The sequence below is a fragment of the Alligator mississippiensis genome, chromosome 1 (genome assembly GCF_030867095.1).
Source record: "Alligator mississippiensis isolate rAllMis1 chromosome 1, rAllMis1, whole genome shotgun sequence".
NCBI lineage: Eukaryota > Metazoa > Chordata > Crocodylia > Alligatoridae > Alligator > Alligator mississippiensis.
Window position 1 is genome coordinate 342,825,702 of NC_081824.1, and position 26,095 is coordinate 342,851,796.

The 26,095-nt window shown below is 45.4% G+C and overlaps 1 protein-coding gene across 4 annotated transcripts in view; it reads right to left on the reverse strand.

Annotated features, from left to right (window-relative positions):
* The window catches only part of CRACDL (CRACD like), a 134,916-nt gene that overhangs the window by 34,627 nt on the left and 74,194 nt on the right, over positions 1-26,095 (reverse strand). For all 4 annotated transcript variants that reach the window (XM_019485090.2, XM_019485092.2, XM_019485089.2 and 1 more), the window contains 5 exons: positions 14,344-14,420; positions 13,142-13,310; positions 2,586-2,721; positions 2,078-2,242; positions 1,143-1,211 (listed from right to left, as the gene is read on the reverse strand). In XM_019485090.2, the coding sequence (XP_019340635.1) occupies positions 1,143-1,211; positions 2,078-2,242; positions 2,586-2,721; positions 13,142-13,310; positions 14,344-14,410 (606 nt within the window). In that variant the 5' untranslated portion in view covers positions 14,411-14,420. The remainder of the gene's footprint in view (positions 1-1,142; positions 1,212-2,077; positions 2,243-2,585; positions 2,722-13,141; positions 13,311-14,343; positions 14,421-26,095) is intronic.

Sequence of the window (26,095 nt, forward strand, 5' to 3'; positions counted from 1 at the left end):
GAACTGAATGTTTCTTTATATTTGCAATGTGTCACTTAAACATGACTAATGCATAGTGCAGTTATGTATCATGGTATACATTAGTACCTAACAATGAATACATTGGTGTTTCAGCTCCTTCAGAAAAGTCATGGCACATGTTCTCCTAAACAACCTACATTGTCTGCTGTCTGTTCTCCCTGGTCATTTATCCTCAGGTACTTAATACAACCAAAGGAATGATCTTTAATACTAGTTCATATATTAGGAAAGTAAGAACAAAATTTATTACTTCACTTAGAACTCAGCACATACTGAATTCTAGTCATTTTCCTGCAAAGGTATGAGGTAACATTATGACTGACTTTGTTTAAGTATATTAGAAGGGAAGAATACTGACGACATATTTGTCCTAGCAGCATATGGCTGCAGAGGACAGGCATTGCTCAGCTGGCTGCATTAGGCAGAACAAAGTAGTAGCCAATCAGAAGGTACCAGCCCCAGAGCTTCCGGGCGATGACTTAAGTGGAAGGTAGACACCTAAGTCACAAAGATCAATCCAGACTGGCCCTGCTTGGTGGGGACAAATGTAAATTCATTGTAAATAAATTCTGGGAAGTGAGGATGATGTTGAATCCCCTTTGAAGTGAGAAGAGCCTAAAATGCAAGCTTCCCACTCAGGGCAAGGTACTTTTGCAGTTAAAACAATAGACTAGGTGATCCTCAGAAGACCTCAGTTTTGTACCAGATTTCGTTCATGACCCTGAGCAACTCAGTAAGCCACTCTCTGTTGTAGTTTCCCCATTTCTAAAATACAGATACTACCACCAACCTCAGATGTTACATTTGTGTGCCAGCTTAGAGGTTAAATTCACTTGTATCTGTAAGACAGTGTGAAAGCTGGAGCTGGGAGACACTAGAAAAATTCATTCAGTATTATTATTTACATTAATTAATTAAATAAGAATTCCTTGGCATCAGAAAATTCTATTGAAAGTTATGTTAGCAAGTCGGGCTTTAAAAACCCCAAAAGAAGCGGTAATAACATACTTAAGAGGTTGTTCTTGCTGCAATATAGACAGACAACTGAGAATAATAGTTATGCCTTATATTTTTTAAAAAAACTATTTTGTTTGTTCCTTAACATATTTCGCAGAAGTTACCTGTTCTTCTTCTTCACTGCCTGTTCCAGCTAAACTCAAAGAGCTAAGATGCTTGTGAGAGTCAGAGAACTGTGGGATGGAATGAGGAAGAGATTCAGTAAAAGATAACAAATGAGATGGATGTTTTAGCAGGTACACAGGTACTGTAGCTCCCATTATCAGTATAATTAATACCTCTGTCCAGTTCTAAGAATTAGTAAAAGGTACTGCAAACTTAAGTATAGGGCATGAAGGAAAAGACTGAAGCTTAGTTAAATATTGTGCGCCAACTTTTAAATGTTTTAAAAGTAGTTAAAATTTCTTACAAAAGGTTTCTCTTTGCATACTGGATAATAAAGCATTTAGTGTGACAGCTCTCATTAACAGATTCAGGAGAGACTACAGATTTTCCCACCATCTTTTATTTTTGGGTTGGTTTTGCAGTTTCCCCTCCACCCCTCATCCATAGCAACACTAGCTGGTTACAAAAACCTTATAAAAATAACCAGAACAAAAGTAAGTCAAAAAAGGAAGAGGCACCCAAACATTACTTTCAGAACTACTATAGCCGGTAAGCTTACCATACCAGCTTTTATGAATTGAGGTGTTTGCAGAAACCTTTCCTACTCTTCAGACATGTCACAATTAGCAGTATTTCAAAGAGTGACATATCCTTTGATTTACACTCTCTCTGCACTCGTCCCCCTGAGGCACGTCTTATCCTGGCTTTGATGTGCCATTTATATTTTAACTGACAGAGTACAACTAACAATTTATAGAAAAATAGCACTTCAGAAAGGCAAGACTTTCTGAATTGCCCCACAAGTATCAATGAGGAGGTAGACTGGCAAAGGCAGCAAACCAAATATTTTATTCTCCCCTTTTATACAAACAAAAGCTCAAGTGGGCAATTGTTCCCTGAATAGGGACTTTTGTCAATATCACAATATACTCACCCTTGTTGTGTTGGAACCAAGTACTTCATGTATCAAAGACATTTCTGGAGGACTTCTGGGTAATCCATCATCTTCTGAACTGGCTCCAGCGTCGTCCACCCGCTTCACAAGAATTCCCGATGGAGGAGGAGGAGGACCCAGTTTCAAATTATGCTGGAGTTTCAACTACAATACAATATGAAAGCACATTTTTGTGAGTTTCCTCTCCTTATTACGTTATTCTGTCCAGTCCAATGAATTTATATTTTAAACTTTATGTACCAAGATGTAAAGTTAATGATCCAGAGCACCAAACTGTACATTTTAAAACTGTAATTTAAATTCAACCAAGATGTGGGTCTGTTCTTCAAGTAACATATTATATGGTAATGTAATTTCCATGTTACTGTTACTTAGCAGAAATCAAGTGTTCCACTACAGATACTGTTAAACACAGACACGCACATGTGCACATGCAGTTGGAAAATAAATGGAAACACTAGTATTTTAAAAGTTTGTCTTATGTTACCTGTAAAGTTCTAATCCGATCTGAAATGTTTTCCTGAGAAAACACTCGTACTCGCCTACATGGTTCTTGCGCAGCCTCAGGAATGAAAATGCTGTCATGTGACAAAGCTCTGCTTCCCATGACACCTTTGTGGTTCCTGGGATAATACAATAAAACTGTGAAGATGCATCTGCTTATTTTTTTAGCCTCTTTACTAAATATTTAAGTCTTAGATTAACTAAAAGAGATGTTTCAATGGAGAGGTTAACATTTCATGTTTTGCCTAAATTCTGAACTGCTCACTGAATAAAATGGCATCATTCAGATTAATCTACATAGTACCTATTAAAAAAAAAAGTCAGCAGTGATATATGTGATGCAGATAAGATAGACTATCATAACCCTACAATAAAGTCGTATACATTTTGAAAAAAATACACTTTGTACAGGTGTTTTTAAACATTTTACAGGACTTTGATAAGTATGTTCCTGCCATACTCCAACAGGTCCTGCCAAAGTTGCTCATTTGGGAGAGTGTTAGACTGAAGATGTGAAGGTCTCTGGATTGATTCCAGGCTTTGGCAAGCCTCCTAACTTCTTTTATGGGACTGGGTAGCTCAGGTGGTAGAGCATCAGACTTAACTTGAGGATTGAAGGTTCAAGTTCCTGTTCAGGTGGCAGCTGTGACAGGAGGATGAAGTCTGGTGAGGCCTATTTTGAATCCTGCCATTAGCAGAGAGAGGGCTGGACTAGATGATCTTATTGAGGTCCCTTTCAGCTCTACTTTACTATGTTCCAATTTCCCTTGAAATTTTCAAGAGCAGGTTGGAGAGATCCTTGACTACAATGATTTAGTCAGGGATGATCCTGTCTTGAGCCTAGATTACCTTGTGACATCCCTTCGAGCCCTTCTTTCTTATGCAGCTATGATCCATACAATTCTTTAACAAAACAACTGGAAAAAGAGTTGGCTTTATTAAATTATGTATGATTAGATTAATTTCTAAAAGCCCCTATTCACCTCTTCTCTAACAAAAATCCATAAGGTTTTTCCCTTAGGAATCTCCCATACATGTATACATATTACTGATTTCCATTTATACTCCTGAATCCAGATGAGGTTCTCTAGCTAGACTCCATCCACCAGGTTGCACTAATAATTTTCACTAATTTTCCTCTTGCTACTACGCCATGGTTTGTCCCAGCAGGAGGGAAGGGAGAGGAAAGCTTGTCAACATAACTCTAGTAGAGGTGGAGGATGGATTGCTCCTACAAATGCATGGTGTGATTCCAATTTCCCATGAACCCTCTGAGATCTGCCAGGTTAGGGCGGATACTTGTATGTAGACAGGACAGAGCATCCTCTATTGTCGGAGGATATTATGGCACTGATTCTGCAACTCAATCTGTGCGAATGGATGCTGTATACATTTTGGCTAGGGACAGAAGTTAGACATAAACCAGTTTACATGATCAAAAACTGGTTTTAACCTGTAACAGAACAAAAGTTCAGTGCACATAAACCAATTTCAAATGGCCAAAACTGATTTAAGATAAACCTGGTTGAATGTAGTATCAGACTTAACTGATTTGGGTCAAACTAGTTTATGGAACTTCTGTCCCAGACTCCTTCCTAGTTTAAGTTAAACCAGAGTCCCCCAGCATCCCAGCAGGCTTTTCAGCCCTGGGCTGGGCTGGGCTGGGCTGTCTGCTCCAGACAGCAGGGCTGGTCACACCCCTCTTCTCTGTAGCCCAAGCAATGGCAGGAGTGTGACCAGACACCAGCCCAGCATGGCTCCCTGAGGCAAAGGGGGCAGGGAGGGGGTTTATTTCCCCTTCCCGCCGCACTTTGCCTGAGGGGTTATTCCCCACTCCCTTCCCTCTCCCTCGAGGACCCCAACTGGGGTCTGCCTGGCCAGGGCAGAGCAGCCCCTGTGAGGGTCCCGCCCCGCTTGCTGCTCCAGTGGCAGAGGAGTGGCCAGATGCCTACCCAGCATGGCCCCTGAGGCGAAAGGAGAAGGAGGGGGTTTATTCCCACCTCTGTCCTCTCTCCCATCGGAAGGGCTGCAGCCAGGGTCTGCCAGCCCTGGTCGCCGCTTCTGCCACTCAGTTCCAGACAGGCAGACCCCAGCTGGGGCCCCCGGGAGGAGAGGGCAGGGAGGGGGGATACCAGTTGGCATCTGGCCAAGCCCCACCCTGCAGTTGCTGGAGCAGTGAGGGGGAAGGGACCCTGACGGACAGCATCCCCTGTCATGGTGTCCTGGGGACTGCAAGCCTCTTCCCGAGACTGTGCTGTGGGCAGGAGTGAGGTGGGCAGAGCTGCCCCAAACTGTGTGGGGAGAGTGACAGCGGTGCTAAGGGGGCTTGGAGGGCTATGGCCAACCCAAAATCTGACTTAGCCCCTGTAGCCACCCCTCCTAGCCCCACCACTGCTGCTTGCCCTGTGCAGGCTGCGGCAGAGCTGCCCACCCCACTCCTGCCCACAGCGCAGTCCCCACCGCTAAAAAGAAGCTTGTGCTCTCCAGGACACCATGACAGGGGCTGTCAGGGTCCTTTTCACCTCACTGCTTCAGTGACATGGGCAGGGGCATGGGCAGACACTGGCCTGGCATGGCCCCCTTAGGTGAAGGGGCAGAGAGGGGGTTTATTAACACCCCCTCCCCTCAAGACCCCTGCCTAGCTGGGGCAGAGCAGCCCCTGTCAGGGTCCCTCCCCCCTCGCTGCTCCAGTGGCAGGGGCATGGCCAGACGCCTGCCCGGCATGGCTCCCTGAGGCAAAGGGGGCAGGGAGGCATTTACTCCCCCTCCTTCCCCTCTCCCCCCTGGGGGACCCCCACTGGGGTCTGCCTGGCCAGGGGTGAGCAGTGGAGGTGGCAGCTAGGGCTGACAGACCCTGGCTGCAGTCCCTTGGTGGGAGAGGGGATGGAGGAGGAAATAAACCTGTTCCATGCCCCCTTCACTTTACGGGGCCATGCCAGGTGGATGTCTGGCCACATCCCCGCCACTGGAGCAGCGAGGGTGGAAGGACCCTGACAGGGGCTGCTCCACACTGGCCAGGCAAACCCTGGCTAGGGTCCTGAGGGGAGAGGGAAGGGAGGGTTGAAATAAACCCCCTCCCTGCCCCCTTCGCTTTAGGGGGCCATGCCAGGCCATCGTCTGGCTGACGATTGGGGTCTGGTCATGCTTTTTCCCCTCCCACAAAAGCCTGGCAAGGGCTGCTTCCTCCCTCCTGCTCCAGGCACACCCGGGCTGGGGTCCCTGAAGGCTGGGGAGTGGGGTTTAAACCTCTCCTCAATCATACTCAGGCCTGCCAGGGCCTGGCCATGCCTCCTCCCTCAGCTCAGCTTTCCTCTGGACTGGCCACTGCAGGAGGGAAAAGAGGACTCAGTCTAGCACCCCCTGACTTCTGGCTTGAGCAACTGCAGGCTTGTAGCAGCATTTCCAGAATCAAAAGTGAATGTCTATTCACTTGCTTGCCAGTTCAATCTACACAGGTTAGACTAAGCTGCAAAGATTTAATCAATTCAGACTTGGGCTTTTTGAATGTCTGTACTTAGCCATGGAGGTCTTCTGACTACATGCATATCCAGCTGTAGTATTCAGTGCCTGCACATATGATATCATTAGTTTTAATGGAGCATTTGGACACATTTTTTTCAGTCCTTATTTGTGGCCTTGTAAAGGAGCCAAGAGAGTTCTTAATGCACCAACTCTTGCATTACATTTTACTTCGAGTTTATGAAGGGAATAGCAAGTAATAATCTCTGTGAAGTAATGCCTTATTTCTTCATGGGAACTGTGGATCAGTGCTGTAGATTCATTCAGCTGATTTTTAATGCCTCGGTTATGCTAATTTCCTTGTATGACTGCACTCCAAAATATGGGCAATTGCACACAGGCCTCTGATAGTGTAATGGAGCAAATCTGAAATGAATACATATGGATTCTGGGCGCCGCACTTCAGGAGAGATGTGGACAACATGGAGAGAGTCCAGAGGAGGGCCACCCACATGATCAGGGGGCAGCACGGCGGGCCCTACGAAGAGAGGCTAAGGGACCTGAACCTGTTCAGCCTCCACAAGAGAAGGCTGAGGGGGGATCTAGTGGCCATTTACAAACTAGTCAGAGGGGACCAGCGGGCATTGGGGGAGTCCCTGTTCCCCCGAGCACTCCCAGGCATGACAAGAAATAACGGTCACAAGCTGGTGGAGGGTAGATTTAGATTAGCTATCAGGAGGCGCTACTTCATTGTCAGGGCAGCTAGGATCTGGAACCAACTTTCAAGAGAAGTGGTGCTGGCTCCTACCCTGGGGGTCTTTAAGAGGAGGCTGGATGAACACCTTGCTGGGGTCGTTTGACCCCAGTACTCAGGGGGTCGGACTTGATGATCTGCTCAGGTCCCTTCCGACCCTACCCACTATGAAACTATGGGTTTCCTTCTCCTGGCTCCCCTACTTTCTTTTTAAACAAGCACAGCTAAATAAAGAGAGAAATGAAATACTCAAGTGAAACACTGGGACTCTCCCAGCTATCAGTTTTTGAAGAGATTATATCATCAAGGGGAAAAAAATGAACAAAAGTATGTTTTCCTGAGCTGAGATAATGTTGAGGGGACAAAAGGGAAAACAATCATGGAGCATGAGTGAATTTTTCCTTACACTGGCTACTAAAAGTATGTTTGATAAATCAATAGGTGGAAAAAAACTGATCAGTATTCCTGATGCAGAAGGAAGGCAAGCCTGTTGTTTGGGTCTAATTCACTGGAGAGATTATAAGGACAGTTTATCTTAGTAAAAATGGGATTTCTGTAATGCAGCCAAGGTCAGAGAGATCTATAGCAATTTGCTAAGTAAGTGCCAGTCAGAAGTGTTACAGTTGCTTAAGGTAGACAAGGTTCCTTGGGTGAATTTGATATCTTTTATTAGACCAACCCAAATGGTTGGAGAATAGATATTAAGCAAGCTTTCAGGTTCAAAAACCCTTCATCAGGCTAAGGAAGTTTCAGCAGTTGGTGTGTGCTCTTCCTGGATGGAATGAAAAGTAAAGAAGCCAGGGGCTGGGCTGGGCTGGGCTGGGGAGTCAGTTGCCAGGCAGATTATAATGTATCAAAAATCCAATGTCTATGTTTAGTCCATGATCTCTAGTATAGAAAGTTTTTCGTAGTCTCTTTGTATCCACTGTATATTGTCAGGGAACATGCATGGATTTCTATCTTTAAGTTGTTGTAGTGTATGGCGATTTCCTTCCTGAGTTGGTCTCTTTTGGAGTAGAGTAGGTGAAGTAGATGATTTCTAATTTTCTCTGAAGTTCTTCTGCATAGCTGTGAAGCATATTTGGAGTTGTGTGTAGTAGTCAGGGGACTGTAGATGTTTAGTCCTCGGGGAACGATGTTGTGTTTCTTGCAAAGGCTTAGAAAATATATGTCGCTGTTGAGTTTGGCTTCTTTCATTTCCATCAAGACTACAAGAAAAACTACAGACCTTGATCCCGCTTGTCACCCACAGAGCAAGTTTTGTACAAGACACTACAGACTTTCTACGGAAACTTAAAAACATAGACCACCTTCCCAGCAACACACTCCTAGCCACCATGGACGTTACCAGCCTATATACCAACATCCCACACCAGGATGGCATCCAAGCCTGCCTTACATATCTACAGGAACAAGATTACATCCCAGAATACAGACCCAAAGACATTACTGAGCTTATACACTTCATCCTCACACACAACAATTTCACTTTTAATAATCAACACTTCCTCCAAATGATGGGAACAGCTATGGGAACTAAAATGGCCCCACAGTATGCCAACCTTTTTATGAGCCACCTGGAAGAAGACTTCCTCAAGAACTGCACCATCAAACCCTTGCTATACTTAAGATACATCGATGACATCTTCATCATTTGGACTGAGAACCTGCAATCTCTGATTGAGTTCCACCAGAAATTCAACAATCACTATCCCTCCACCCGACTTTCTTTGGAATACTCCAGCACCAACATCTCCTTTTTAGACACAAGGATCAGTATCCAGAAGGGTAAAATACAGACCACAGTATACAAGAAACGCACAGACCAACATACATATCTGCACAGAACCAGCAATCACCCTAAACACACCAAAAAAGCTGTGATATACAGCCAAGCCCTCAGATACCACCGCATTTGTACTGAAGAGAACACCTGGGATCGCCACCTCACCAATCTTAAAAAGGCTTTCACCCAGCAAGGACACTCCTCCAGAGAGGTAGATCGCACGTTTGAAAGAGCCACCTGGATACCATGTGAAGAACTGCTGCAGTACAGAAGAAAAACACCCACAAATCGCACACCACTGGCTATGACGTATCACCCATCCCTTGAACCTGTACGGAAAATCCTCAAAAAATTGCAACCCATATTAGAAAAAGACCCTATTCTTAAAATGCTCTTCCCAGAGCCACCCATCCTAGCCTTCAAACAAGCACCGAACCTCGCCAACCTCATCACCAGAAGCAAACTTCCTCAACCCCAGAACACACCAAAAGGATCCAGACCGTGCCAGGACAAGAAATGCAAAACCTACCAACACATCTCTACCACCCCCACTATTACTACACCCCACAACAGAGCCATCAGCATCCCAGGATCTTACAGCTGCACCTCCAGAAATGTAATATACCTCATCCAATGCACCAAATGCCCTGATGGAAGATATGTAGGAGAGACCAAACAACAACTGCGCACCAGAATGAACGCACACCGGAAATCCATTAAAGACAGAAACACTCAATTACCGGTGGGGGCACATTTCTCACAGGAGGGCCACTCTCTCCAATCTCTCAGTCCTGATCCTCAAGGGAAACTTACATAACACTTCCCAGAGACAAGCCTATGAGCTCCATTTCATCAACCTGCTGGATACTAGAGATCATGGACTAAACATAGACATTGGATTTTTGATACATTATAATCTGCCTGGCAACTGACTCCCCAGCCCAGCCCAGCCCAGCCCCTGGCTTCTTTACTTTTCATTCCATCCAGGAAGAGCACACGCCAACTGCTGAAACTTCCTTAGCCTGACGAAGGGTTTTTGAACCCGAAAGCTTGCTTAATAACTATTCTCCAACCATTTGGGTTGGTCTAATAAAAGATATCAAATTCACCCAAGGAACCTTGTCTGCCTATGTCCTTAGACCAACACGGCTACAACCCAAACCCCTGCAACAGTTGCTTAATGCACCTACATTCTCTAAGACTGAAACACAGTTGGAGAAGCAATGTTGTTGTATGAGCACATTTATTCACTCAAGTTTTCCACCTTTTCCTTTTTCTTTCTGGACATGCAAGCCTTGGAGACACATGTTTGAAATGCACAAAATGTTCCATCAAGTTACCAGACATATTTCATTTTCTTTTCTTTAAAAGTATTTAAATGCCTCACATTTTACACAGGAGTCAGTAAAAGTAATAACAAAGAAAAACAGATGTTGTAAGCAGAAAATTAGACATGCACTCCAACATGACGTGAAGTTACTAGCAAGACAGAGGTCTAATCATTAATGTTCTTAAGATATTTTTTGTTAAGTAAGAATGCAATAACTCTGATGGATATTCTGGCATACCACTAAGGTTTCCAAATGTAATGGTCAAGCTGTCCTATCCTTTCTACCACCCACAATGCAAAACGAATGTCTCGTCTTTTTTTTTTTAAAAGATATTTTGGTTGTCTGGTGCTGCCTAGTGGCAAAACCATTTAACATCAGTTTAAATGGACTCTTGATTTTGTATGATTAACTTTCCAGTCTCACCGTACACTCAAACATTGCATATTTTTGCTTACAGTATACAATTTCTGAACTAATCAGACTCCTGTCCTTGAGGACGTGCCATCCATTAAAACAGGGGTTTCAACCTTTTTTAACAAGTGTACCCCTTTGGTCTCAAAGTTTCAGCTCATGTACCCCTTTATATTTTTTTCTGGTTGGGGGGGGGGGAGCAGATCGAGGCCCCCACGGTGAGGGAGTGGAACTGGGGCAGGGGCAGCCGCTGCATAGGCAAAGAGAGCAAAAATTATTTGGGATGGGGCTGAGTATGCGCACACCCCCCAAGAGGTAAGTCTGCAGGGGAAGGGAGAGGGCCATGGGGGAGGCAGATCAATGCTCCCACAGTGAGGGAGGGAGCAGAGCACAGTCAGGAGCAGGGGATGGGCTGAATGCATGCCTACTTACCCCAGCCCTGGCTCCTGCCCTGTTCCCGCCCCCCACAGTGGTGAGGGAGGGAGTGGGGCTGGGGCTGCAGATTGAGACCCCCACAGTGCAGAAGGGAGTGGGGCAGGGGCAAATCATTCATCCCTGCCCCTGCCCCAGTCCCTCCTGCGCTGTGAGGACTGTCTCACGACCTGGCCTGGCTGGGGCCCTATTCACTGTGAATGGGTCCCTAACAGGGTCGGGGTTGTGGGACAATTGGAGCCCAGTTGCTCATCCAGGGGTGCAGGCAAGCAGCTCATGCTGCTGTGCGCACTGCGGGAGAGCCAAAGGGGCGGGGGTGGAAACGACACATGCTCCCCTGCACCATGCCTCTGGACATGTCACTGGGCTTCAATTGTCCCATGACCTGGTCGTTGGACAATCCTCACAGTGCAGAAGGGAGTTGGGCAGGGGTGAATGATTTGCCCCTGACCTGCTCTACTCCCTCCTACACTGTGGGCGTCTCAATCTGTGCCCCCCACCAGCTCAGTCACAAAGAAAGTGAGGGAAGGAATGATGAGGTGAGAGAGGAAGTGGGGCTGGGGCAGGCACTGCACAGCCAGAGCAGGGCGTGGGACTGAGCTGTGCGGGGGGAGGAGGGGGCAGGCTCCCACCATTATACACCCCTCTGGGAGGGCATGTGCCCCCGGATCTGTGTGGGGGGTGGGGCAGGCTGCAGCTGCGGGCTGGGGCCGGGGATACGCTGGGTTCTTCCTGGTGGGGGCTGGGTTGGGATGCACATGGGGCAGGTGGTGGTGGCACTGGGAAAGGGGATACGGGAAGGGGAGCTGCATCCACCGCAAAATTTGCCATAGCTCCCACAACCCCATCCCAGCACAGCCTGGCCCAACACCCCCGCCAGGAACAGCCCAGCGCTGCCCCGGCCCCAGCCTGCAGAGGCCCACAGCCCACCCTGCCCCATGTGCTGAGCTGGGGTCATATGCCCCCCATGCCCTCCCAGGTATGCATAGCGGTGGTGCTGGGAGGCGGGGCTTGCACACAGCTGCTGCCACCACCACACCACTTGGATGCATGCTGAGCCAATTTCTCATAGCCAGTCACAGCTCCACGGGTTGCTGATGGGCCTTCCACTCAGCCAATCGCATGCTGCTGGGGGCGGGCACAAAACACACTCCCATCACCCCACCCCCCACCATTCAGACCCTTGCAGTTCTGTTGTAAATGGGTAGAGGCCAATCAGGACAGCGAGTTGGGGTGGGGAGTGGGGAGGTGCCACGGTGTGCTGTGCAGGGCCGGCAGTGCCCAAAGCATCCTTCCCCCTCCCTCGGGTAAGAGGCGAAGCATGGGAATGAACCAGGGGAGAAGCTGCTGCTGCATCCCAGGGCGCACTCTGTCCCCACCCACCTGCCCCCTACAACCTTTCTAAGTACCCCTGGGGGTACGTGTACCCCCAATTGACAACCCCTGCATTAAAACAACAGCTTCCTTTTTAAGCAGCCAACCTTTCTTAAGAAAGTGCATCAGAATGAATATTGAGCCTGCAGCCTGTCTGTACACTGAAAAAAATATGCAAATTGTACACCATAGTTCACATAATCCCCATAAAGACATGGAGAAATAGTTCAAGAGTACTCAAGTTATTTGAGGAATGTATGCCTTGGGAGAGAGGTCTTAAGGACTAGATTTTCAAAGGTATTTAAGGAACCTAGATATGCAGAGACAGACTTTGTAGAATTTTCAAAAGTGGTATATAATATATTAGGTATCTTATTTCCACTAGCTGCAATGAAAGTTAGGCATTTAGCCTCTACGCGGGTTATCTGAATCTTTCAACCCTTCAGATGGCTTTGAAAATCTGGTTCTTAAGCAAGTATCATTATCTTTCAATGAGACCTTAAAAACCTAAGTCATTTATAGAAAACTGGATTTAAGTCCTTTTAAAAATGCTGTCCCAAAGTTTTTTTCTCCTCATGTGACATGGATTTTTATAAAATAAGTATATTGCTACACCTAAGTCACATTTTAATTTCATTCATTTTAATTAGCCATACCCCTGGATGAGTCACCAAACTCCAACTGTCCCATGACCCGACCCAGCTGGGGCCCCATTCATAGTGAATGGGGCCTCGGCCGGGCCGGGGCATGGGACAATCCTCACAGTGCAGAAGGGAGTGGGGCAGGGGTGAATGATCTATTTTTCTAAAAAAAAAAGATAAAAGTTCTGTTATTCTTTAAGATGGATTAATTAATAATGTTTTAAAAAAGAGATAAAGTGCTTAACACAGCTTCCTGACTAAGAGGTGGAGGTAATATCTTGGACATATAATACATTGTTCATGCTGGGAAAATCAGTTCTTTATTCATCCATATCATTTTTAAAGACTTACTCAAGTTCATCTTCAGAATCATAGCTTATGTGCGCAGACTCTGAGGCCATGACATCACTGGTTGACTGGCATGGTTTCAAACGGCTGGTCCCCATAGATGGTAAGGTCTCTTTCCTTTTCCTTTTACCAAAGAACTTTTTGAAAGATTTGAACTTTGACTTTTTCTTTCCTAGACAAAGAAGAGTTAAGATTCTATAGAATTCCATTGGGTTTCTTCATAAGAGGTTTTTCTTGGGAAAAGCAACCTGGCCCAGTGCAGTATGCTGTATCATATGAACAGGTCTTCCCTGTCTATACTGATCGCAAGGAATTGCTATTAGCTGGAGAAAAGGGTTGTGATACTTACGGCATGTTAGAAATAACCTGCCATCTAGAATCTTTTCTAATGCTACCTAAAGCTACCTCTTGAGAAAAGATTTAATATAATTACAGTGTTAGGAAAAACTCCTGTCAAGGATGCACAAGTAGAAACTAACTGCCTTTGCTCAGCAAAATAAATTACAAACATAAGGACAATCTTGTCACCAAAACTAGTTTAAATATAGAAATAGATTATTTAGATAAAATATGCAAATGCCAGGAGGCCAATACTTTTTATAATATTAATTTTATTAAACCAGAATATTGTAGATAGGAATTATGAAACACAATGGTTCTCAGACAATTAAACAAGAATTGGGCAAAAATCTTGAAATATGATGCTGGGCTGCTCAGGGAAGAGGGAACTTTAAACAGGGCTGATTCTAGGCCCAAGAAGTCTGCTATCTTTCTTGATAAAATTAGGTTTGTTTGCAAAACAATCCAACAATAGAAAAAACCCAAACATCTGCAGAAGTGACTCAAAGAGTCATTACACTAATAATTAACATGGCTTAGGCACATGTTTTGAAAGTGGAATAAGACAAAGAACAGGGGTCAAAGAATTAGACTTGTTATAAGCCGTGGCAGCTCCACTCATGTGAGAAGAATTATGGCAGCCTGCACAGCAGTTTTGAACGTCACCATCGGAAATTGATTTACCCTGAGCGTATGAAAAAGTCCCAAAACTATAGTTCAAGCAGGAGGGGAAGAAGGAGTGAGAGAGGAGCATTATCTGAACAGACAGAATACTTTCCATGATAAAGCTAAAAAAGTCATTTAGCTATAGAATTTTTAAACCATAAATTAAATTTTTCATATTCTAGGGGGATTCTGCATTCTACCTGAATTGTCTTCACCAAATCCTTCAGCCTCTCGCAGTTTGGAGTCCATTATCCTTGTGGAACTCATGTTACAGTCACTATATAAGGGAAGAAAAAAGAACCAGTCAAAAGAACCTTCTCAAAGAACCAGTTCTACTCAAAGAGTTTCTATCAGTTAAAAACATCCATCCAGCTAAATATACATTAGAACACTTTTTCTTAGGGAATATTTGAATGAATGCCACAGAACACTGCAAGTTGATAATAACAATTGCCAATCCTGTTTAATTTAATTAGAGTTCTGACTAACCTCTGTTGACACAAAATGCAGTTCAATAAGATTCATAAACATACGGAAATTGCTTCATCAGACAGACTTTGCTTCCCTGACACTCTCTCTGGCTATGCAACATTGTGCAGTCTGCAGGGGGAAATCTAATACCTTTGACAAATACAGTATTTGTTTACACAGAAAATTAATAATAGGAAAGCATTGGATATATTCTTGGTCTATTATAATTAAGTTCAAGCTAAAGGATTCTTGAACCAGTCATAGAAAAAAGTACTAGCCATTTTATGTTTACTTTTTTATCCAGTCAACTATATAAAAAAATTCTACCAGTACAGTTCTTTCTCTTTTAGATATAGTATTAACATTCCTAAATAGTAGTTTTACCCATTCAAAGAATTCTAAGTGCAAAATATTCTAATGTAGTACATTGCTCAGGCTTTGGAAAAAAAAATATTTGTGCGTGTAATTTAAAATGCACTTTCAGAGCAGCAATTCGTCTGTGTTTTTTTGTTTCATCACCTAGAGGTTTATCTCATTTGCCAAAACCATCACTTCATGGTAGACACAGTATAAGTAATGGACACCATTGACTGGGTGCAACTCAGATACCATGATAGCTGAAGGTTTTAGGGGATGGGTGCTCATACTAGAACCTAGACAGAAAAAAACCTCTTGTCTTGGCCCACAAAAATAAGAGCAAGCTTAAGGAACCATGCTCAGAAATTCAAGGAGTTAGTAAAATGGAAATGTAACATTTATTGTTCCAGCCCAAAACATTAATGAGCCTTTGGGCCTAACAATGAAAAATGACTATACCACAACAGTAAGAGTCACCTCTATTGCAGAACAACAAATGTGAATATTTCCCCAGTCACACACAGCATCTACATCACTCAGACAAGCAAATATATTGCAGTAAAACCTACAATCACAGGACTTTTCCCTTAAACTGTCATTATTGACAGTAACTAAAATAATGATGAAATACAAACACTAAAGAGAGAGTGGGCTCAACACACATATATGAACGAAAGGAACTCCTTTAATTAGCAAAAAAGAAACTTGAAGTCCTAAGTCTGCTGATGCAAACTGTAGTCAAGCAGCAGGGCTACAGATCCATGACCAGACAGCTCCCTCGCCCATAGTTTCCCCGCACTCCCATTCCCTGAAGCAGGGCTGTCCAACTTCTAAGCAGCCAGGGGCCACACAGCACGTGGGCTACATCATGCCACATGGGGGACACCACTTCCCTCTACTGCACTGCACACATGGGTGCCCCAGCCTCACCCCCATCTCCCTAGCTGTTGCATCCCTCTCTGTACTGCACCATGTGGGCACCACAGGCTGCATCGTGTCACATAGCTTCCTGGATTGGGGGAGGAAGTGGAAGCTGAAAAAGGAAAGGGAATACAGAGCCCGTGGCTATAGCTGCAGCCAAAGCAACAGAGGAAGTGGTAGCTGGGTGGGAGCCCAGGAGCTGCAAATTAGCCCCTTGCAAGCTGCCAACTGAACAACCCTGTCCTAGAGAACTGGGGCAGGGGGAGGAGAGAGTCAGGCTTACCAAGTATCATAAGGTCTGTGAGTAATTAGGGAATCTACATACAACTTACATCAATTTCATAACCTCAGTCAAAATTCGTATCATTGAATGCCTCATTGTATGTGGGCTTCATCGGATCTCTCTCAGACTAAGGACAATGAAGGCCTGCTAAACTATAAGGACTCTCCTAGAGGGGGAACACTAGCACACAGGGATGGCTGAAGCATAGAGAAGAAGGGCCCCTGCAGGGAAGAGCAATGGAAATTTCCCAGAAACAGAACAAAGATCAGGTATTAATGCAGGATCTTAGAAATCACAGAGCCAAGAGCCTCAGAGGGACCTCAGAGCTCAGGCCCCACAGAAAAGCATGATGGTTGGCCAGCAGAGTGAAACACATGGTAGAAATATGTGGTTTTGGTAGAAAAACAGTGTTTACCTGTAATACCAGCCAAGGAAGAAGGACACTGGCTGCACGAGTTGGATGGAGTTGGGTTAGTGGGTGGAGTTGGGTTGGGGAGCAGGAAGCATTCATGGTTCAGAGAAACCCTGTGCCAGATGAGGGATCTTAGGAGTACTTTGAGAAGGTTTATGGCAAAATCCATTAGAGTGAGCTGGGGAAGTTCAAGCAGGATCACTTAAAAAAATTAATTTATTTATATATTCTATTATTTTTATTTATAGTGTGTGTGTGTGTGTGTGTGTATTTTAGAGGTACATGTATATATCTGTCCATAATGTATTGGCACTGATAAAGAAAAAAATGACATTGGCAATCAGCTTTTTTTGGCCAATGTGGCTGATAACATTACCAATAAATGCTGCGTGCATGCGCACAATTGCAGCATGCACGCGACCCAGTAGCCTGGAGAGCAGCATTCGGCCAGTAAGTCTCTGGTGGGGAAGGGGTATGGGAGGGCAGACTGAGGCCCACATGGTGAGGGAGGGAGTGGGGCTGGGGCTGCGGCAGGCATTGCTGAGCCAGGGTGGGCCATGGGATGGAGCTGCAGGCAGCTCCTGCCGCTGCGTGCATCCCTGGTGAAGGCATGGGGGGCATGTGCCCCCCAGATTTATGTGTGGGGTGAGGGCAGGCTGCTGCTGCAAGCTGGGGCCCAGAGCCGCACTGGCCTCTTCCCAGTGGGAGGGGTTGCTGGGCCAGGGCTGTGCTCAGGGTGGGTGGGGGTCGGACAGGTGGTGGCAAATTTTAGGGTGGCTGCAGCCCACCCTACAGCCCCCCCACAGTGTCACCACCTGCCCCACCTCTACCCACCCTGAGCACAGCTCCAGCCCAGCCCCCACTGGGAAGAGGCAGGTGCAGCCCCTGGCCCTGAGCAAACACTGGGAAGTCTGCTCTTGCTCCATGCACAAATCTGTGGGGCACATGCCCCCCATGCCTCCCCCAGGGGTGCGCACAGCAGCGGGTGCCACTAACCTCCTCACCCCCTGAATGAACTTCCCATGGCTCCATCCTGCACCTGCCCCTCCCTGGCTGGGCAGTGCCTGCCCCTACCCCTGCCCCACTCCCTTCCTCATGGTAGGGGCCTCAATCTGTCTCCCCCCACCCTTTCCCTACCCCATGCCTTTCCCCCCCCCCACAGACGCTGCTCTCCAAGCTGCCAGGCTGCCAAGATAATTTTCATTGGTGCACCCCTAATATATATATATATATATATATATATTATACACACACACACACACACACATTAGGTCTGTCAAATGATTAAAAATTTTGATCACAATTAGCTGCATGATTAAAAAAAGATGCACTAATATAATCAGTCCAATATCAGATCAGTAAGGATATAAAGAAAATTGGCTGTATCGGATATTGGCCCGATAGGGCCAATAATTTGGCTGATAAATGCCCGTGCTGCACGCAGCCACAGCGCATCCCTTAGGCAGCGAGGAGCACAGCTGGCAGTATAGAGAGCTGCCTCCAGCTGGTAAGTTTGGCATGGTGGAAGGGGAGGGGGAGGGAAGGAGCTGGGAGGGGCAGATCAATGCTCCCCATGGTGAGGGAGGGGGCAGCTGCAGGCACTGCCCAGCCAGGGCAGGAGAGGATGGGGGACTGGAGCTGCAGCTCGTGGGGTTAGGAAGCGGCTCCTGCTGCTGCTGGCACCCCTAGCTATCTCCTGGCTGGCCCTGCACTGAAGCAGTCTCATGCCCCAGCCAGGCCCTCCCCAGCACACCGAGCTGTGCCAGAGGAGCCCCAGGCTAGCAGGCTGACCCCTGGAGCCCACTCACTGCCAGCCAGGGCTGCTCCACCTTGACTCAACCTGCTGCGATCCCAGGTGCAAGTAAAAACGTGGACCCAGAAGCAATGAACTCAGACGCAAACTAAATGCATGTGTACACATCCCCAGTGACTACTAAGCATCTGAATCACAGAACTAGTGTTTTGATTTAGTTGTTACAGACTGACATTGATTTGTATCAAAGAATGCAATATTTAGTGGCCCAGAAAGTTCACAGGTTCTCATTAAAGTTGCTATGTTATGAAAACATAGCATGCAACTAGAACAAGGTGTGCCCTTGCCTTGATGATTAAATGCCATAAAGAAAATAGGGAAGGAGCTTTATGGCTGGCACTCATTTGTTTGTTTGCTTATTTAGATAAATGAGAATTTGCATTCTGTACTGCCCTTCAAGATAGAAATAACCAAGCAATTATTACATAGCTTGAAAATGCAATATGAAAATTACTTGGTGAGTGGCATGGAGCCTGGTCTGGTGGTTAGACCACTCCTTCAGATTATTTCAGTTCAGCCACTGACTCACCAAGTGACCTTGGACAAGTTACCTAAGCCCAGATCTTCAAAACTGCTCAGGCTTTGGTTCTTCAGAACATTTAAGCACAAGCTTATATTTATGTATATGCTTAAGTTGGTACTTAAACATACATTTAAGTGCTTTCACGAACTGTTGTCTCCACTGAATCAATACCATGGCATGGCATTTAAGCAAGCGCTGACAGCTGCAGAAAGCACTGCTTTTGGATAAAACATACCTTAAACTCCTGATCTCCTAAGACTGTTGGAGAGCTACTGATATATCTTGCAAGAGACAGGGTTGTTCCATACTCAACAGCATCTTCCCTCTCCTCCCATTCCCACCTCCCCAGCCCATCACTGGTGCTGTCCCATTGCCTCCAGATGACCAGGGTTCAAAAGGAGGTCCAGAGCTGCCCTGACCCACTCCAGGCAGGCTGAATGAGGGCCAAGTTCAGCCAGGGACAGTGGCAGTGGGTGGGTTTCCCCTCCCTGAGTCTGCTTCTGGGCTGGCAGAAAACATACAGAGAAGATCAGGCAGGAAGGAAGAACCTGTCCACTACCTCTGCTGCTGCTGCAGCCTAAACCCAGCTCCCCAAGTAGCCCGACTGAAGGTGGATAGGAGTGGCTCTGGAGTTCCCCTGCCCCTCTGCCAGCAGGAACACTGGCAGCAGTGGATGGTGGAGGAAGAAATGGGAGGGGAGGTGCTGCTAAGCATGAAGGGGAACGAAGGCAGTGCCAGGAACTGGGGTTATAAGATTCTTACCTGATTTGAGGACTTCAACAAAATCCCCAGATGCTGTTTCCATACGGTTGTCTGCCTGTCCCAGTAAGAGGATAAGATGGCAGGGAGAAGCTGGGAACAGGAGTGTAGCCATCCCTGCAATGCCGGTTACTAGTCCTGTACCCCCCTCTATAAAATCCTGGATCCATCCATGACAAAGTATGATTTATTTTAACAATATCCTCAGCTGCTGACTAAATATAATCTATTTTAACAATATCTATAGGCTGAATTGTGGGGTGTTTTCCCCACAGTCCTTAACAAATTGCTTTTTACTAATATACTCATGGTATTAAAGACTCAAATAAAATTTAAATATTTAGGGAAAAAAGATGGCCCAGAAACAAGTTCAATCATTGTGTGAGTGGATATAACCCTCCTTGATCTCACTGAAAATGTAACAGTCTGTACCATGCCTTAATTTAGCTTCATTGTCTTTACCACAAGTTTGCTTAAAAACTGGCATATACAACTTGTATTTTATAGCTGCAGAATAGAATCAAAAAGAGCTTAAAATTATTGGCTGTAAAAGCTGACATGCTTTATAAACCAAATTGAGGACAAAAATACCTTCCAGCACTACTCCTCCTGGGTCACTCTGCATCTATAACATTTAGCTTGGCTTTTGTCTTGAGTTGCTGCTGCTGGATTGCTTGTGAGCTCCAAAAAGTAAGGGAGAAGGGGGGCACACAATTACATTATCAGATAGCGGGTTTGAAACATAGAAGGTTAATTTTACATCTGCCCTGTTTCTTATACTCTTCCTTTAAAGCGGGGGTCAGCAACCGAAAGTCCACAAGCCAGATCCAGCTTGCAAAGAGATTTATCTGGCCCACCAAGCCTGGACAGAAGTAATAGTGTCACCTGGATCACCAGAAGCGGTCTGCCTTCAGATTGAGCTGTGTTCATTTGTCTCACTGCTGCTAAAAGGTTGCTGATCTGCGATCTAAATAAAGCATCCACCTCAGCACACTGAGGTAGACAGACTTTTGGTTTGACCCAGTCTGGTGATACTTCTGTTCCTGTTTCAAAATGATTTGGTGAAGCCTATCTGCAAGTTAGATTATACCCTGGGTAAAGATTCAGACAGAATACAAACCCAAGAGAAGTAGTATGCACTCCATCAAGCTCCACATAAAAGATCCATGCATAGCTGAAGAGCAATTGATCCCTCAGCTGACAGTTCTCTTTTAAACATTTTTAGACTTTTTATCTAACTTTTTCCACAATGGATGATTCAGACACTCAGTCCATCCATTTTTTATAAAATTTTGAGCTCAAAATGTCTTTTGACAAAATGCTAAATGTTACCATAAATTAGGAGTCAGCAACCTATGGCCTATGGCCAGATCTGGCCTGCAAAGAGGTCCAGCCCAGCCTGTGAAGGTCTGAACTGGCATCCATGGCACAGAACTGTCCCATCACTCCCTCTACAGAGCTCCTACCTGCTGTAGAGCTGGCTATCATTGGCAATGCATAGAGGGTGCACGTGGGTGCATGTGTGTCCCCTGAGCTTGGCAGTGCACCCCCTGCAAAAAGTGCCGCTGATCTTGCCAGTGGGGCCTATGGGCAGTCACCACTCACCACCCCCCCCTGCTGCTGACATAACCATGGGCAGTCCCCGATTGCCGCTGGCTGCCACTGATGCTGCCAGCGGTGTCTGCGGGTAGTCACTGACCACCAGTCGGCGCTCCCTCCCTCCCCCCGTGACACTGCCATCTGTGGGAGCTTGCTGCCGCCACACTTCCACCACTGACACCGCTGCTGCCTCCTGCAGGAACTCACCATGTCCCCCCAGCCTCCAGGGGCACCCGGTGTTCATGCTGGTTGCTCTGTCAGATCTGCATTCATAGATTGCAAGGCTGGAAGGGACCTTGGAAGATCATCGGGTCCAGCCCCCTGCACCAAGCAGGAAAGATAACTCAGGGTCAGGTGACCCCAGCAAGGTGACTGGCCAGTCTCCTCTTGAAGAATTCCAGGGTTGGTGATTGCACCACCTCTGGAAGGAACTTATTCCACAGTCTGGACATCCTGACTGTGAAGAAGTTTTTTCCTAATGTTGAGCCTGAATCAGTCTTCCAGGAGTTTGTGGCCATTACTCCTAGTTTTCCCCTCAGGTGTGCTGGTGAACAGTTGCTCACCAAGCCTTTGATGCACTCTCCTAGTGTAGCGTTAAGCTGCTATTGGGTCCCCTCTCGGCCATCTTTTCTTCAGGCTAGAGTCCCAGATGCATCAGCCTTTCCTCGTATAGCTTGCCATGTAAGACTCTGATCATACAGGTGGCTCTTCTTTGGACTCTCTCAAGCTTGTCCATGTCCTTGTTAAAGCGTGGTGCCCAGAACTGGATGCAGTACTCCAGCTGCGGTCTCACCAGTGCTGAGTACAGAGCAAGAATCACCTCCTTGGTTTTGCTGGAGATATATCGATTGATGCACGCCTGAGTATTATTTGTCCTTACAGCATTGAACTGCTGGCTCATATTCATACTGTGGTTGTGGTCTATTATTATCCCCCAGGTCCCTTTCATTCATGGTGCTAGTATGTTTGGTCCCGCCAAGCCTGTAGGTGTGTTGGGGGTTACTTGTCCCAAGGTAGAGCACTTTACATTTCTCAGTGCTGAACTTCATCAGATTCTGATTCACCCAACTTTCCAGCATGTCTAGGTCCGCCTGTATCAGTAGCCTTGTTCACACCACTGATCAGCAGATAGTGTTTAGGGATAGTTAAAGCACAATTAACCCTTAAATGGAATGCGAAATATGAACACAGACAATTCAGTGTCCTAAAATCAAAGTCAAACTTTATTCATAGATTCATAGATGTTAGGGTCGGAAGGGACCTCAATAGATCATCGAGTCTGACCCCCTGCATAGGCAGGAAAGAGTGCTGGGTCTAGATGACCCCAACTAGATGCCTATCCAACCTCCTCTTGAAGACCCCCAGGGTAGGGGAGAGCACCACCTCCCTTAGAAGCCCATTCCAGACCTTGGCCACTCTAACCGTGAAGAAGTTCTTCCTAATGTCTAGTCTAAATCTGTTCCCTGCTAGCTTGTGGCCATTATTTCTTGTAACCCCCGGGGGCACCTTGGTGAATAAAACCTCACCAATTCCTTTCTGTGTCCCCGTGATGAACTTATAGGCAGCCACAAGGTCGCCTCTCAACCTTCTCTTGCGGAGGCTGAAGAGGTCCAGGTGGCCCAGTCTCTCCTCATAGGGCTTGGCCTGCAAACCCTTAACCACATGAGTGGCCCTTCTCTGGACCCTCTCCAGGTTATCCACATCTCTCTTGAAGCGTGGCACCCAGAATTGCACGCAGTACTCCAACTGCGGTCTGACCAGCGCCCAATAGAGGGGAAGTATCACCTCCTTGGATCTGTTCGTCATGCATCTGGTGATGCACGATAAAGTGCCATTAGGTTTTCTGATGGCTTCATCACACTGACGACTCATGTTCATCTTGGAGTCCATTAGGACTCCAAGATCCCTTTCCGCTTCTGTGCCACCAAGCAGGTCATTTCCTAGGCAGTAGGTATGCTGGACATTTTTCCTCCCTAGGTGCAGCACTTTGCATTTCTCCTTGTTGAATTGCATTCTGTTGTTTTCCGCCCACTTGTCCAACCTGTCCAGGTCTGCTTGTAGTTATTAGCACAACAAGTATTATCTTAACAGTTTCTATAATCAGAGAGAGAAAAACACTTAGTACAATGACCTCACCCAATCCCAGATGTTACTTTGCTTCACAGAAAAGACAGTCACTCAGTTCCTCAAATAAAGGGTGTGTCATTGGCTGGGATGATCCAGACAGGTGTTGAAAGCTGGATTCATGATGATGATGATGACAACACACTTAACTTTCTTGCTTCTCCCTTCTATGCTTTTCTTTAACTTGATTCCTTTGATGACTCCTTGCTTTTGGATTGGTCTCTCTGCAGCCAGCATATTGTTCATATTTTATCCTATCAGCATATTCCTTTGTTCAACAGTCCCATTACGAGCACACCTCTTAATTTGGCCTTTTTCCGGTGTCTTACTTTAAGCATTGTCCATTGGTCTCCTTTATCACCTTTCATTAACATATCCAATCATTTCATCCCTGTGATTCAGCTGGTTAGTGCCAAGTTCAGTTAATTTGAGCTAGTAACAAAACTATTAGTATGTTGTGTTAGAAAAATTTCTCACAGTGATAGAAAAAGGAAAGAAAGATCATGCGAGCAAACTCAAGGCCATAAGCTGCTTGGAAGAAAAAAGACTGGCTGACATTGCAAACACCAGCAAAATGAGAAGTTCAGATAACAACGAGGCTATACAGAACTTTAGGCTGAATATAAAAGAAAACTTTAAACAATGCTATAATTCACCACTCTATAAACAGGTGCAACTTTAAAGCATAAAATATGACAAGCTACCCTAACAGCCTATCTTCAAGCGTGACCACGCTTCCCCATAACTTGGTGTTGTCTGTGAACTTGGCCAGTGAGCTCTTCACCCCCACATCCAAACTGTTAATAAAGATCTTGAAAAGTCCTGGACCATTTACCCCTGCTGCAGAGGGGATGGGGATCAGGCAAGTGCGGGCAGCTGGACTCTGGGGAGTTGGGGACCACAGCGAGGGGCTGGCTCACAAAAAGAAGCCTGCAACAACAAATGGCCAAAAACTCCTGCCCTATGTTATAACCAGGGATCCTGGTTTTCTCTGATTTAAAGGTTTTCTCTGATTTAAAAAATATCCCCAATTTTTGGATTAAAAAATAGTAACCCCAAATCCACATTTTTCTGTGATTAAAATGAAACACTGCTAATATATAGATATATGTGGCATGACCAATTTCTTGGCCGGCATGTGAATTAAGTCCCAGAAGGCAAGGATTCATAACTTTGAGTCTAGTGCACTCCAAAGGCCAGATTCTATTCCATATATTCTATATCACCCTGAAAAACCATAAATGCAGCCAATTTTATAATACTGTATCCTCTTACCCTTAAGATTCTTCATGGCTTTTTAGAGGCTTGGATGAAGAACCCACTCACTTTTTGCATTAATTATTTTTCAGGGACATGAGTAGGATGAAACAAAATCATACTTAGGCACTTAAGTCCATTTACATGCTTAATAGGTGGAACAGAATCTAGCCCAAACTGTTTTTCATCTAGGGCAATTGGCTAAACCACAACTGCCTCTGAAGGTAAGCAAGGCCATGACTTAGAGATACTATCATGGGTGATGGGAGGAGGGTGGAGGTTAGGGAAATGCCTTTGTACTATATCTTCTATTTCTTCTGGATTAACCGATTAATGCCAGATATTTACTTTTACTCTCTTCTGAGATTTTTGCAATTACTTACCTTTTTCCACAGCTAAATTAAAGGGGATCATGGACAATGGATCTCCCTGCCTTCACGGATATCAAATGAAACAGAGATTTCAATTGCTACTCATACCGAGTCATAAAAACAGTCGCCTATGTTTTCTTAAAATCCTTAAAATCTAGGTATGCATTTGGATTGCATTCTCTGAAGAATTAGTAAGCAGAAAATATTGTACCCACAATGGACCTGTTTTTTTCTGATGCCCATAGTTACTCTCTTACTATGTCTTCTTCATGAGGAGTTTATCTGTATAAAAGTATCAAGGATAGGATTTTATCTGTGATAAAAGAGAAAAGACATGATTGCCATACCCCGTTTCACTACAGTTCTAATGCTCCATTTTGTTTCACCTTATTCAAATTGGATGTATGATCAACTCTCCTTTTCAGACTTCTATACCTAAAGAATCAGTCAGAAAAGTCTTTGATTTAACTTACTCTTTCCTGTGCTTGATAATTCAGAGGTACTATGATCAGCACTTGATGCTTTGTGGGGTCTGAATGTTTCAACTGGCCCTTAATTATGTCAGTTACAAAGATCTCCATTTTCTTCCTGACTGGCCCCGCTGACCTGCTGCCAGCAGGGGCTACTCTGACCCAGCTCAATGTGCTGCAGTCCTAGGTGCATGTGTAAATGCAGTGCCTGGGAGCAATACTCTGGTGCGATGTGCGCCAGAGTTTATTGCTTCACATTAATTTCACATGTAGATGTGCCCTGTATGATCTTCCAAATTAGGCAGTTTGAAGAAACAAACCATTGGATTTCTAGGTTGAGCATAAAAGTTAACACTGTGGAATCAGAAAAAATGTATGCCTTAAACTTTGATTATTTTAGTTATAAGATGACATAACCGCTTTGTGGAGAATTGCTGGCTCTGTATAGTAGAACAGATAAGAGAAAGTGTTTGTTCTTTGTAACTCCTCTGCAACTGCTTCACTCACCGCGGCCTTGAAGATAGCAAAAAAGTATGTACAAATCTGATTTCCAGGTGCAAGAAGGAGGTTTGTGAACTAACCTCGCCTCCCC